The sequence below is a fragment of the Danio aesculapii genome, chromosome 13 (genome assembly GCF_903798145.1).
Source record: "Danio aesculapii chromosome 13, fDanAes4.1, whole genome shotgun sequence".
NCBI lineage: Eukaryota > Metazoa > Chordata > Actinopteri > Cypriniformes > Danionidae > Danio > Danio aesculapii.
Window position 1 is genome coordinate 366,635 of NC_079447.1, and position 15,728 is coordinate 382,362.

At 35.4% G+C, this 15,728-nt stretch overlaps 1 protein-coding gene across 1 annotated transcript in view; it reads right to left on the bottom strand.

The window, feature by feature from the left end:
• The window catches only part of LOC130240102 (serine/threonine-protein kinase 32C-like), a 107,652-nt gene that overhangs the window by 32,991 nt on the left and 58,933 nt on the right, over positions 1 to 15,728 (bottom strand). The window contains exon 3 of the mRNA XM_056471518.1: positions 8,578 to 8,729. Coding sequence (XP_056327493.1) covers positions 8,578 to 8,729 — 152 coding nt within the window. The remainder of the gene's footprint in view (positions 1 to 8,577; positions 8,730 to 15,728) is intronic.

Genomic DNA, 15,728 nt, shown 5'->3' on the forward strand with positions numbered 1-15,728 from the left:
TCCACCAACATGGATCAACACATTTTTTTTGGACGTCAATGAATTTTTTTCTGACCAATCAAATTCTTTCTGGTGTGTAAAATGCCCCGCCCCCTACAGGCCAATGAAGGTGCTTGCACAATGTAGAACTACATTTTTATATGAAACTTTATTAATTTCCTTGCAGACTGAACTGTCAAAACACCTTTTTACAGTGAAAAAAAAAAAAAAAATCAAAATTTTGTTAAGATTGATAAATGTTTTGGATGCAGTGTGCAAATGTAATTGACAAGTAACATGCTTCATTAGATATGTGGTGATAAATCACTTGAAAAATTGATTCGCCAATTCTCAAAATGTATAGCTATTCTCTCAATTTGATTATAGAGACAGATTAGAGACATTGGTAGAGACATTGATGATAGATTATAGACATGTTTATAACAGCAGATAAAGCTCTAGGCTAGTTTTTTATAGATTTGGTTTTATAGTTATGGAATATAATAATGTTTTTTTAATAATAATGCATTTTGAAAATATCGAAATTGATGCAGAATCTTCTTTTTACAAATGTTTTTGCTAGTACTTTATGACGGACGAACGTTTCGGACGCAGCATGCAAATGTGATTGACACAATGTGAGGGTGAATTTATCTTTTTTTACACAAATTTCAGATGAAAGTTTTTGAATCAGTGTGAAATGAAACTAAAACAAAAGAACATTAAAAAATATCCACTTTTTTTAATGACAAATGAAAGTTTCAGATTTAGGGCTCTATCCTACACCCGGCGCAATAAGGTGCAAGACGTGTTTGGCGTGATTTGTTGCTATTTTCAGACCAGCGCAGCAGTAATTTTTACATTTTGCTCCACCTTGTGTCACTCTGTGGACTCATGTGTGTGCTGGGCTACAGAGGAGGTGTGTTAAGGCGCATTGTTGGAGCGTTGCTATTCTGAGGAAGTGAAATGGACCAACAGCCCCATTGACCAACTAAATGCTGCTCTAAAGTCCAGTGCAGAGCGCGTTAGTTATGAGCCTTAAACGCTTACACACTGCTGAACACACACAGGATGAACAGCAACACACAAATATCTTAACAGATGAAAACAATGAAAGGATTAAAATGATCCAGAAATGATGATTTTCTACATCAATATAAACAGCACTGCCTCCAGGCCTTCTTCACCTCGGGGGGGCTTTTTCAGTTTATTCATGACCATCTGCATCTGTATAATGTGATTATTATCAGCAGTATTTTTGATTATCTGCAGATTTATATCTGTTTTAAATGGACATTAGAGAAGTGTTTTAAAGAATACACACTAAACTTCTCACTGCAGTCTTAGATTATATTCTTATAGGTTAGAAAAGAAGAAATTGGACAGACACTTTGTGAATCCAGCTCCTGAAGACAAACGTGCTCCTACGGTAAATCTAAAAGTTATGAAGTGATATCATTCTGATAGTGTGCTCTTCCAGCTACAAATCTCTTCAGATGACCGAGAAATTCAGTCCCTCAGAGGGAGAAGCAGTTCTTCAGTTCTGATTGAAGCACAGACACACAAATGCTGCATTATTCAAATCACAGACAGCAAACACTGTGAGCTGTCCATCGCTGAGACGCTAATCCACATCTGAGACTCAAACTGCTTCGTAAGGAAGGACGATCTGAAACACTCAATGTGGAAACACTTCATGCGCCTTAATGCATTGAGAAAGTCATACACAGTTGAAGTCGGAATTATTCAGTCCTGTGATTTTGTTGTTTTCTTTTTCCAATATTTCCCAGATGATGTTGAACAGATTCAGGAAATGTTCACAGTATTTCCTCTAATATTTGTTCTTCTGGAGAAAGTCTTATTTGTTTTATTTCAGCTAGAATAAAAGCAGTTTTTAATTGTTTTACACCCATTTTAAGCTCAATATTATTCACCCCCTTCAGCAATATTAGTTTTGGATTGTCTCCAGAACAAACCACTGTTATACAATGACTTGCCTAATTACCCTAACTTTACCCTAATTACCCTAGTGAAGCCTTTACATGTCACTTTAAGCTGAATACTAGTGTCTTGAAGAATATCTAGTCTAATATTATTTACTGTCATCATGACAAAGAGAAAAGACATCAGCTATTAGAGATGACTAATACAGCTAAGCAGAAATGTGCTAAAGATGCATGCTAAACATATATTGCATATTTAAACTGTTAAATAAAGAAGCTTACCATGGCTCACCGCAGTAAAAAGTGATATTAGAAGGCCAAATGAAGTATTGAGTACTGTTTTAAATATGTTTTCTTAATGCATTAATAATCCATATTAAGCACTTTTTAATGGGAGGACATTGAAAAGGAAAAATATGTTCCTGTCAGCTTTGTGTTTTTGGTGCCATCTAGTGTATAAATAATGTGTCTGAATAATGTGCAGGTTAGTGTATACTCCATCAGCTGATTTAGTCTCTGTCAGCTTTGTGTTTTTGACTGTTTGGCGCCACCTAGTGTCTGAATAATGCGCATGATATAACAGTCACAATGCTGTTTATGTTTGTGAGTGAAGTGTTATTCATTTGTTATCATCAAGAGGGCCCTAGAGTGCACTGTTGTAATGAAAAAGTAGGGTTGTAGAAGAAGAGATGGTGGATTCTTGTGGTCATGAGAGATGTTGCATGCTCACCTGAATGTAAGTCAATTTTGTTTAATAGGCATTGTGTTGTTTAATGCATTGCAAGTATTGAATACGATGATTCTTCTGTAAATGTTTATACACGCTTAAGTCCTGTTGAGAAGTTTGTTTTAAGCTCAACTGAAGTAAATGGAGATGAGATGTAATGTTTGGTGTGAATGTTTCATTAGTCATGTTAATGGAGTACTTTGTTTTTTGATTGTGTTGAAGGACTTTTGCTACTGTGGACATTTTGGTGAAAGACTTCTAAGCTGTGCTGGGCATTTTGTATATGAACGTTTCTTCTGACCTTCATCTCATCACTATTTATCAATATTGAGGTAAAGTTTGTTTTATGTTTGCACATTCGTTCAATGACATGCTAGCTATATTGTTTACCATGGTACTTTGAATATTGGGTCTGAAAATGCATGTAAGAATGACTTGAAATCAACATTAGCACTGTTAATTTAACTGTGAACAATGTTGTACTTTGATAGTCATTGGCTGCTCATATGATTTCACTATTTAGGATTGGCAAATAATACCTTTCTGAGTTTACTTTACCCCAGTATCATCAATTCTGTGGATTTAACTAGTGCTTTGGCTTACGTAGTGATCAGAGTTGGGTGTAGCTTGTTACTGTTTTCCATTTACATTTTTGGGAACGCAGTAATGCAATGAATTACATTTTCAATTTGTGTAATTTGATTACAGTTGCAAAAGTCAGTGTAACTGTGTTACTTACACTTAAAATGTGCTTTTTTTAAGTAACGTTTTCTGCTGCAACTTCAGTTAATGAGCGTTTGCTTTAAAATTGGTGGAGAACACGAGCTGAAATGGTTGTTGACCGGAGTGTTTGCTGCTTTAAGAGTAAATACAGACATTACTTTGATTTCATTTAGTGTAAAAACAAAAATATATCTGTCTATGTCCAGTCTCGATGAAGAACTTTACACTGCTTTTAACTTGACCAGCAACTTGTCATTGGCATGATACGATAACCGGTTTCAAGGTTTACAGTGGTATGGAAAAGTCAGTAGTTTTGAAACCACTAAAATGTTCTGTTATACAGTTCCTAAGGTATTTGTTAGGGTTTTTATGTGTTGTTTTTTTAAATGTGTTGTAAAGAAATCTGTGTTTTAGAAACGAAGAGAGCAGAAGTCAAGGATTTATTTTAATTATTTAGCCTGACATGTTTACTGTTCCAAAATATTATAAATGTTTCTAAGATCAAATGTATTTTGTTCAATAGGGAAAGTGTTTTGTTTTTTACCCAGACTTTTAGAAAGAACATATTTAAGAGCAGTGATCACAATACCGTATACCATGGAACCATCATATTTTTATTCAAGGTTATACCGTCAGAAACTTACACCAGCCCATGCCTATGTTCAAGCACTTGAACAGAACTCATTCTATGACAATACTCGTTTTGGGAGGAGGACACCGGAGGAGGACGCCGGCAGCCCAACTCCAAATTAAATTGGGTTATGTGCAGGATCGGGAGTTAAGGTATCTTCTGCAAATGTGAAGAGAAGCGTAGCTGCTTATGAGTCTGTTCACATATCGTGCCTTTTGCGCACACTAACGCTTTTTATTTCCAATGTAAGCATGGCTTGCACACACATATTAGGAGCAATGGCTCACGTATTCCAGATTTCACGTATTCAACATTTGAGCATTTACAGTTTGTCTCCACGACTGCAGACATAGTATGTGTTGATGTCAGTGGATTGAGAAAAAGATGAATTCAGAATTTTCAGTTTTGGGTAAACGATCTCTTTAAATCCTGGATTTGTCAAGCTGCTGTGTTAAACCCATTGTTGTGTTTTTCAGTGAATATTAAAGTACTGAAGAAGCTGCTGTTTATTTTTTAAAAGTATATTCAAAGTAAAGTAATTAGTAATCTGATTACTTTTTACATAAAATAATTGCTAATGTAATCAAATTACAATTTTCCAGTCAGTAATTTGTAATCTATTACTTTGAGTAACTTAGCCAACACTGATCAACTGACCGGAGGACTGACCTCCAGCCGAGATCTTTTCCACTTTACCTTCAGAAGCAGAGCTTTGATGCGAGATGAAACGTGTTTCTGTAAACTGACTAAGCTGATGTAAATACACCTGATTTGTTTTCAATATAAAAACTATTTGCTATTCTACTGAGCTATGATATTTACTTGGTCTGGGAAAATAAGTTCTACAGGGAACCTTAAAAATAAGTACATGGCAATGTTAGGCTGAAATAAGTTTAATTCTGTTCTACATGTGTTATAAGTGGCATAAAGTACATCCAGGATGGTTGTTTTCTCTGAATAAACCATTCAGTCTTATAGAACAGCTGCTGATAAACCTGCACAGCAAAATTCTGTGAGTAAAATGTACTCAATTCAGAGAGTATTGGGTCTCTCTTTAAATAAAGGCAAACAGGTTGGTAAAAAGTGAAGCTGCTATTTGTGGAGTTGCTTAATGATCCTCTGCTGAGATTTTGAGAGATTCGGTGTATTATATTATAGCTGATTTTATCTAAGGCTGTGACTGAAGTCAGATAGTTTTGTAATTCTTTTCTGTCTTGCAGATGTTCATCATCAGTGCTCAATCATCACTTAATTAATCCTTTCATTTACACATTAAAGCTGCGGTCACACTGGGCTTTGTGCGTGCGAAATTCTGTCGTACGGCGCTGCGAAAAGGGGCGGGATTAAACAAGATGATTAGACATTCAAAAAGCAAGCGATTGCTCCATGTTTTACATTTCTGTCCAGAGAGGTCCTGTTTTGATCCTCGATTGGTCTCATGCAGTCAAGTGATGCGATTTCGCAGGTCAGAGTTCACCAAGCTTGAACTTTGCACCGCAGCGACCTGCGAAACTTAACGCATGACCCTGTGTTTCCGGTCTGACGCATTTGGGTGTGTATGAATGGAAGTCTTTGGGAGGAAAAGCCCAGTGTGACCACAGCTTCACTTGAGTAACTTTACTTCAATTTAGAGAAGGACCAAATACTATCTAAACTGAGTCAATTTTACTCAGAGGATCTTGCTTGTCGAGGTTTATTTTGTGATATAAACTACTCTACGTACTTCATCCTTAACTTGCACTACAGGGTTGTTAAATGCTGGATTCTGATTGGCTCATTCTAATGTGTGCTGCTATTTTCAGATAAATGCACAGCTTAAGTAGTTCGTATTATATATAATTAAAGAATGTTTCATTATTTGTCCTGGAATACAAGACACAAACTATCCTAGTTTGTGTTTTGGCTTAAAGGGCATCCACTGTGTAAAACATATACTGGAATGTTTGGCGGTTCATTCCGCTGTGGCAACCTCTGATGAATAAGGGACTAAGCTGAAGCAAAACGTGTGAATGAACAAGACACAAACACTGAGTAAAAATATATATACAGTTGAAGTCAGAATTATTCGCCCTCCTGTGAATTTCTTTATCAAATATTTTTGTGTAACAGATTCAGGAATTTCTCACAGTATTTCCTCTAATATTTTTCCCCTGGAGAAACTTTTTTTTCTTATTTCAGCTAGAATAAGAGCAGTTTTTAATAGTTTTTAAACCCATTTTAAAGGCTCACTTAAGCAATATTAGTGTTGGATTGTCTCCAGAACAAACCACTGTTCTACAATGACTTGCCTAATTACCCTAACTTTACCCTAATTAACCTAGTTAAGCCTTTAAATGTCACTTTAAGCTGAATACTAGTGTCTTGAAGAATATCTAGTCTAATATTATTTACTGTCATCATGACAAAGAGAACAGACATCAGTTATTAGAGATGAGTTATTAAAACTATTATGATTAGAGATGTGTTGAAGAAATCTGCTCTCCGTTAAACAGAAACTGGGGAAAAAATAAACAGGGGGGCTAATAATCCTGACGTCAACTGTATATAAATTAGTTTTGCAGTGTAATGGTGTGCTGCATCATTCAGAAGAGCTGATCAGAAACAGCGAGCGCAGCAGATGCTTCAGTTTGACAGCTTGATGAAGTTTACAGTGTTTTTTATTTTTTCTGGATCTTCTCCACATGTTCTGTCTGTCAGGATGCAGAGCGCTGATGTTTCCATCCATATGGCCGCTCTGAGCAATAAACGACAGGTATTATTTATAAACGCTCTGATGAAACGTCTCCATCACGAGCGCTACTGTTGAAGCAGATGGAGTCGGGAAGAGATCAGCGTGGGAGAACCCAACGCTGCAATATGCATGAGAAACACATTGTTTGTGCAGCTCGATCTCTGCGTTTTGTCATTCTGAACACCTTTAGATGAAACTCAGAGAGGTTTTTCACCTACAGGTTCATGCGGCTCTGATATAGAGTGAGAGATTATCTGCAGAAAGGTGAAACTTTTGCTTTTAACTTAAACTTAACTTTTAAAAATTTAGTTTATCTTACTTACATTTTTAACTTGCTAAAAATACTGACATTTTGTTTGCCTACTTCACAATTCACACATTACTGTCTGGTTAGTTTCTGTCCTATAATTATTAGCTAAAAAGACAATGATGGTCAAACATCCCTGACCATTATCATCAATAAAGCCTAGAAAAACTGGCCATCAGTATATTGTAATATCAAATATTCCTTTCCAGTTATCAAAGAAATAATTTGTTCCTTCATTTTAATTTTAGTAAATTGTTTTCAATTCTAAATTGTTATACATACATCGGTGTAAAACCTATGACTGGTGGAAAAACATCTTCTGTAATATTAAAACCACCTGGGTCTCCACTTTTGCATGTCCTCTCTTTTTGGTTTTAACAAACTTATCCTTCATGTTTTTCCAAACTTCTACAAAAATCTTTCCTCCGTTCCCACTGCTGTTGCAATTTCTAGCCGATAATTATTGTTCATCTGGTTATCTCTATAATGATCATGCATGGATGGATCAGAAAGATCCTGTACAGGCGTACTGTTTCAGACAAAATCTCTTCAAAGTGTTTCATATTCAACTCAAATCAAACGTGGCGCCATGCGAACTGTTCGCTCGAGTCTCAAAAACTGTAGTGCACTCCGCCAGCTGAAATCATGTTGTGCGCACCCAAAGCGAACCTCCGCAAACACAGTGACGACATCACATTCGCCACATGCACTGGGTTCAGTAACAGAAAGCTGATTGGCTATTGCATGTTGGTCTCATTTGTACAGTAATTGTAATACCGCAAAATTATAATTGGACTAGTGAAACAGAACTACAACACAATGAAAACCAAGCAACAACAACAACAAAGAATTTAAATAAGCATTAGATGAAGCGTTACACAGACATCGGAAAAATCAGACCTGTGCAGAAATATTTAAGGCCTAGAACAGCCAATTTAAGACTTTTTAAGGCCTAAAATTTAGATTTTTAAATTTGAGACTTTTAAGACTTTTTAAGACCCCGCAGATACCCTGATATATATATATATATCTATATATATATATATATATATATATATATATATATATATATATATATATATATAGATATATATATATATATATAGATATATATATATATATATATATATATATATATATATATATATATATATATATATATATATATATATATATATATATATCTATATATATATATATATCTATATATATGGCTTATATACTTTATATATATATATATATATATATATATATATATATATATATCAAACTGCAAAATATGATCTGCAACTGCAAACATGTTAACATTTCAACAGAAAAAACACTAGAAATAATAAAAACACAATAAAATTTGGCAAACGAGTCCGTCTGGCACCATTCTGCTTTTGTGCATTATGTTTCCTTGTATGTCATGTAATTTGCATATATTAGCATATCTCAGATTTCTACAGTATGTGTGTTCTGGATGAATGATGTGGAGACGAGTGTGAGAACTGCTGTAGATGCAGAACAGCAGAGTAAAGAACAGATATTCACCAGAGGTTGACTAGAAACACGTGTTCAATCTCCTGCAGGATCTCCAGCTCTCGGAACACGTTGCGGACCTCGTCCCGCTCGATGCACTGCTGCTTGTTCATGTACTTCATGGCGTACATCTTCTCTGTGTCCCGTTTCTGCACGATACACACCTGAAACACACAATCGCAGAGTTAGGAGTCTACCGGATGCACTTTTCCATTCCATTGATTAGAAAAGAAGTGTGCTGCGCTTTTTATGTTGCTAGGCAACCACTGAATCAGCAGATGTTGATATTGTTATTATTGTAATATTTAATTATATTGTGATATTCAGGATTCGTGAAGTCATTCAGCTCTGGATAGCTGGAAACATTGACCGCTAGTCTCTCCTCTATCTTTAAAAGTGTCTGTAGTCATAATGACAACACAAACACTGCTTTCTTTCAGTGTAAACCCCGCCTCTGCTTTCATTTGATTGGACATTATACACTTTTTCAGCAGAGCACAACAGCAAAAACACAAGCATAATCAGTGCACAGAAACAACTTGTGGTCTTTAGAAAAACATTCAAATAAGGCACGTCTCAGCGCAAAAAGCACATTCAGTGTGATCAAGACCTTACAGAGACACAAAACCACACCAGATTCTGCATCACGCCTCATCACACACATATAGTATAGAAACACTCATTATTTTATTTGTAATTATGCTCATTTTACAGTTCTTCTAGAGTTAAACAGGTGAGTTTTAGCATTTCTTAATCAATCAGCTGATCTCTGGGTCTGCACTTTTAGCTTAGCTTAGCATAGATCATTGAATCGGATTAGACCATTAGCATCTCACTCAAAAATTACCACAGAGTGTTGATAACTCTATCTATTCGCTTGTGATGGACATTTAGTAAAGAAGTATATCTGAAACACGGCATCTTATAGATCCTCTGCAGTTGGCATATCAGCCCTCTAGAGGGGTTGATGATGCAATGTTAACTATACTGCACGTGTTGCACTCTCATCTAGACAAGCTGAAAACTCATGCAAAAACTTTTCTGGATTTCTCATCTGCTTTAATTGCATTTCTCCTAGCATATCAGCTGCTACTCTTGCAAAAGAGTTTTATTAGACATCAAAATGATTGCCCGGGCGACCGGTTTTCTTAACTCTAGAATCCAACAGGTTAAACTGGGAGGTTTTATTTCAGATGAAATGTGTACTAAAGTTGGAGCTCCCCAAAGTTGTGTTTTATCTCCGTTATTATTTATTTTCTATACAAATTCTTGTATAAGTGCATTTAAAAAAAGATGTATTGTAAAGTAAGCAGATGATACCGCTTTGGTGAGCCTTTTAAAAAAAGAGGAGGAAGAACACGGGCCTGTTCTTTGCGTCTTTTCAGACTGGTGTGAACATTCAAACCTGAATATACCTAAAACTAAGGAGATTGCTTTTGATTTTAGAGAGAGAACACAAAGCAAAACTCACCCACATTAATTAATGGGGAGCAAATTCAGTGAGTAACAAGTTGTGTGATGTTGAACAATAAACTGAAGTAGGGTGTGTGGACTGACTGTATAAGCTTCAACAGAGAATGGACTTCTCAAAGACACTATTGTCTTTTAATGTTGACCACACATTATTGATCATGATTGATAATGCCTTTATCTAAAGTATTGCAACATTCTGTGTGATCTGTTGGTATGGGAATGCTTCTGAGGCCCAGAAGAGGTCACTGGGGAAGGTGGTAACAGCAGTCAGTAAGGTTTTGGGAATAAAACTAAAGAGCATTGATGGTATACAAAGAAAGAGCACTTAATAAGGCTATCATGATTGTCAATGATGCGAGACATCCTTTATCAAACACCCTCCAATTGTTACCATCAGGTCATCGATATTGTGCTCCCAGATGTGTCAGAAATAGGACAAAATTATCATTTATACCCCAAGCATCTCAGTAGCAGTCGATGGCTAGTAAACTGGATATTTATTTAGAGTAGGGGTACAGTGTTTTTAAAATGATCTATTAATGAGAGGGTGTATGCTGCTAATGAGATTTTCCTATGGGGATAAATCAAGTAAACTAACTAACTAACCTAACGCACACACATACGCACACACAATCACAAACACACACATACACACACACACACACACACACACACACACACATCATACAAGTACTCCTGCTGCTGTTTCAGCGAGTGTGTTAATGACCAGCGCTGGATGAAAACACACTGGCGGTGGTGTCCTCATTCAGCTGCATGAGTGAACTATCAAGTGAACTAGAAAGTGTTCTGATTCTGTCACACGTCTGCTGAGTGTCCAGAGGCAACAATAAACCCATGCAGCGTCCAGCAGAAAGAAGAAAAGCCCATCAGCAGCACAAACAGCTCAGAGCGGCCAATAAACACTGAGCTGAACTTTAGAGAAGCCTCTGAGCTCAACAACAGACCAGTGAAAACACAGTAAAGCGGCTGTAATTACATCCATCACACTTCAACACAAACCTGCGGCGCCGCTAACTCTGACAAACAGCCCAATATCTGGACAACAGCAGAACACATTAGCCAGGACAAATCCCTCAAATAACACACACTGCTCTGCTCTGACCAGAGAGACATACACTAAACTACAAACATTAAAGGTGTTTGGAAAGTGCAGCAGCATATTACGCAGAACAATAAACAAAACATGGGGCCGGATGATGTCAACTCATTATTGTGAGATCAGAAATGTGAAATGTAAACTTTTAATTGCAAGTAAACTTATAATTGTGAGACGAAACTTATAATTGAGAGACGAAAATTATAATTGCGAGAAGTAACTCATAATTGTGAGACGTAATTCATAATTGTGAGACGTAACTCATAATTGTGAGACAAAATTCATAATTGTGAAACGTAATTCATAATTGTGAGACGTAACTCATATATAGGAGATGTAACTCATTATTGTGAGACAAAACTCATAATTGTGAAACGTAATTCATAATTGTGAGACGTAATTCATATATAGGAGATGTAACTCATTGTAAGACGAAACTCATAATTGTGACACGAAACTTATAATTGCAAGACATAACTCGTATATAGAAGATGTAACTCATAATTGTGAGACGTAACTCATAATTGTGAGACATAACTCGTAATTGTGAGATGTAAACTCCAGGACAGTGAACTCCTGCTGGCTGCTATGATGGTTAAATATTGATAAAGACATCCATGATTGTGCTTGAACACACATTAGATCTGTTGGTAAAGGTCAGTGCAGGTGAATGTGTGTCATTATATATATATACTGGAGAATCTGCTCTGCTGCATTTCCAGAAGCACAGCGGCCTGGATTGCTTATGAACTAAAGTCAGTTTCTGATTTCAAATTATGCATTACTTTTAGTCAAAATAAAAAAATATATATATATATTTATTCAGCAAACATGCATTAAGTTGATCTAACAGTATCAATTCAGTAATTTGCAATTACAAAAGATTCCATTTGGAAAAAATGCTGTTATTATAAACTTTCTATTGATCACTGAATCCTGAAAAATAAAATACGGAACAATTTGCACAAAATAAAAAGCAGTAAATCTTTTTTCAACATTGAAAATAAATTGACATTGACAAAAATGTTTCTTTAACAAACCAAGGAACAATGAATTATTTTATTATTAACTCCATCAAATAGTAATGTAGAGTAAATATTGTGGTGTTTTCCAATCGTTCACACTGTAGTAAATAAATTAATCTGTTGTGGTGATTCTATAGTTGCTATGGTAACAACTACAGTAATTGATCTGTTGTGGTGATTCTACTGTTGCTATGGCAACACAACTATAGTAATTGATCTGTTGTGGTGATTCTACAGTTGATATGGTAATGCAACTGGTAAGCGATGTAGTATGATGTTTCCCAAGATCCATCGTTTTAACCACGTCAGTTAAAACGTAAAAGGTCCACAATTATAAATGGGGTGGAGTGACAACTTCTTTAGAGAATTTTTTTTTTTTTTTTGTGCACATTATATTGTTTTACACACACACGCATTTACAAAAAAAATCTATATTAGTTTTGGTAACAACATGCACTCGTTTTCCTTATTAATTGAAATATATGTAAACGGCACATATAGAGCCAATGTTTCCTTTACAAATATTATTGAGAATATTCCATTCTAAAACATAAAACCCCATAGCTAACACTCTAATCTCATATTTAAATCATTAATGGTTGCAATTTACTAAGAAATGAAGAAAAATTCTACTTAATAATAATAATATTAACTATTATTATTATTTTTATTATTATTAAGTAGGATCTTGTTTATTTTGTTATTTTATTTTATTCATTGTAAAAGTCTACTTTTCCAATTTGACACATTCAAGCCACTGCAGAAATCTTCTAACCAACAGGTCCATGTCATATACGGTACAGATACTTGTAAATAACCTATAAATTAATTAACCTATCAATTAAAAGCATTAATGTATGCTATATATATTTTTGTTTTCACAGGCTTTGGAGACGTAACGTAAATTCCACTTAGAAACAACAGGTCACCTATAGCTTTCGTCAGTGTTGGGTAGTAGCATCGTAAATTGTAAAAACAGCTTGCTACATTTCCCAGGATGTAGCTTTTAGTGTAGTTAAGCTACATTTAAAGTAGCTAATAGCTTAGCTCACTCCATTTATCAAGTAGCTTGCCCAACACTGGCTTTCGTCATGAGCCGCGGCTGCGTTCAAAATGGCAAATGTTTTCAAAGTGCACTACTAAGGAAGAGCATTTGTCAATATAAGGATCGCTAAAACTGAACTGTAAACAAATAATTGGAAAGCAAGTTACACCTAAGAGAGATGACTTTTTTTTTTAAATATTCCAAGTTTAAATGTTGTAAGATTCGAAAGGAATATGGCGTATGGGGGCATAAGTGGAAATAAAACACAGCCAGGAACTATGCGTCTATCTACAGCTCTAGAGGTGCAGTTTGTGAATGTTCATTGGAACGATGGATTTGGGAAACGCCAAATCAACAAACTACGCTTGTAACGATGGAACTTGTGACCTTAGTTGGCTAACAAGGGTTTTTGGAAACCACCCCTGTAGGGGTGATTGTGTAGTTGCTATGGAAACACAACTATAGTAATATAAACAAATGAGCCAATACTGTAGTTTTATACAACTATAGGGTATATCACACTACATTACCCCACAGTTTACTGTAATAACAACTAAAGTACACTACAGTATATATTAGTTTATTGGGTCAATATAGTAAATACTACAGTGTGCTGCAGCATTTATTATCATAAAGTTATATACTATAGTGAATACAATAATATATACAGTATACTTTACTATAGTATCACAAATGTACGATAAATGACATACAGTATTGATATTGTATTTGTTCATGTGGGATGCTATAGAAGAAACATTTCAATAACCATAACTGCTTTTGTTTGTGAATGTAATAACATCTTTTGTTCAGCTCTATTGGAGCAATAATTATTGAAAACAAAAAAGCCAGAAACATTAGAATTGAATTAAAATGTCTGAATATATGCTGTATTAAAGCTTTGAAGCTGTGCACACAATCACACACACATATGAATGAGTTTAAAGAAATATTTCAACTCATCATACTTAATTCAGCGTGTTTCTTTGTAATTAAAAGTGGGTTATTTGTGTCTAAAGCTCCCTCAGTGTTTATCAGCAGCGTTTCTCATTCACTGCACAGAGAGAGGTGAGAAAACACAAGGACAGAAGCACAAAGAGCCTTTTCTCTCTTGTACAGACTGAAGATCTTCATGAGACACACTGATATTCAGTTCACACACACCACACGCGCGCTCACTCTCTGCCAAAAGCATCACATTAATGAGAGCAGCGTCTTCTATTCTGCGCGACAGCAATAACTGCATATACTGTGGGATATTTGGTGGGGAATATGGTTACTATAGTTACCTTGTTTTGTAAGTATATCCTAATGAGAGAACAGACGAGCCTTTCTTAAACACCAGTCATTTTTATAAAGCAACAATAAATCTCCAGAACAGAACATGCACTGGGTTTTATTTTTATTAGTAAAAAAAATCAACATTAAAAGTTCCTTAAAGAAGTTTTTAATAAACAATCGTAATGCAGTCAGGTCTGGTTTGACCAATAGAGGTTTGTACAAAGTCCATAGTGTTTAGTAAGAGATCAAAACTTAAGGACTCTCAATATACAAATGTAGATTAAAATTATTATTATTATTTTTATTATTATCATTGTTGTTGTTGTTATTATTATTATTATTATTATTATTATTATTATTATTATTATTATCATTGTCATTCTTCTTCTTCTTCATCTTTTTTTCTTCTTCTTCTTATTATTATTATGGTTTTTATTGTTGCAATTAAATAATTTATTATTATTATTTTCACATTGGGATTTTTAATCCAGAATTTTTAGGGTGCAAAGAACCATGTGCAGTTTTAAAAACTATATATAAATATTTATTTTTATTTTTATTTTTTAATTAATACATATGTATATGACACAATGATATGAAATGTGACCATCATGACTGGCTTTGGAACTGTACACACACACGCATTTGAAAATGAGATTGTTGACCAAAAAAGCAGTATAGTGAATGCAGGCCTGATTACTGTGTATGTTGAGTGTGTGGTGTTGTGAGCTGATCTCAGGTCAGCGTATCCTCTAAGAGTGTGAAACGCAGTGTTTTTCTGCACGTCCTCATAAACTCTCTCCTTCTCCTCCTCCTCTTCTTCTTTATTCCCTGGACTCTGGTATATTTAGCTGCTCTATTCATTGTTGTCGGCTGGACTCTGAGTTCTGTTCAGTCTAAGAGAGACTCCATCACCAGCGTCTGCTTTCTGGGTCACAGAAGTGCTGAGCGCCGCAGACACACACACACACACGCACACACACACAGGGAGAAAGAGAAAACGAAAAACACACACCAGAGGAAAAGTGCACACCTTAACGCTAACACACACACAGAAGAGGAAACAAACACACAGAATACAGAACACACACACACACACACAGAATAGGAAACACACAAACAGAATACGGAACACACACACACACACACACACACATACAGAATAGGAAACACACAAACAGAATATGGAACACACACACAAACACACACAAAGGCTGCGCCA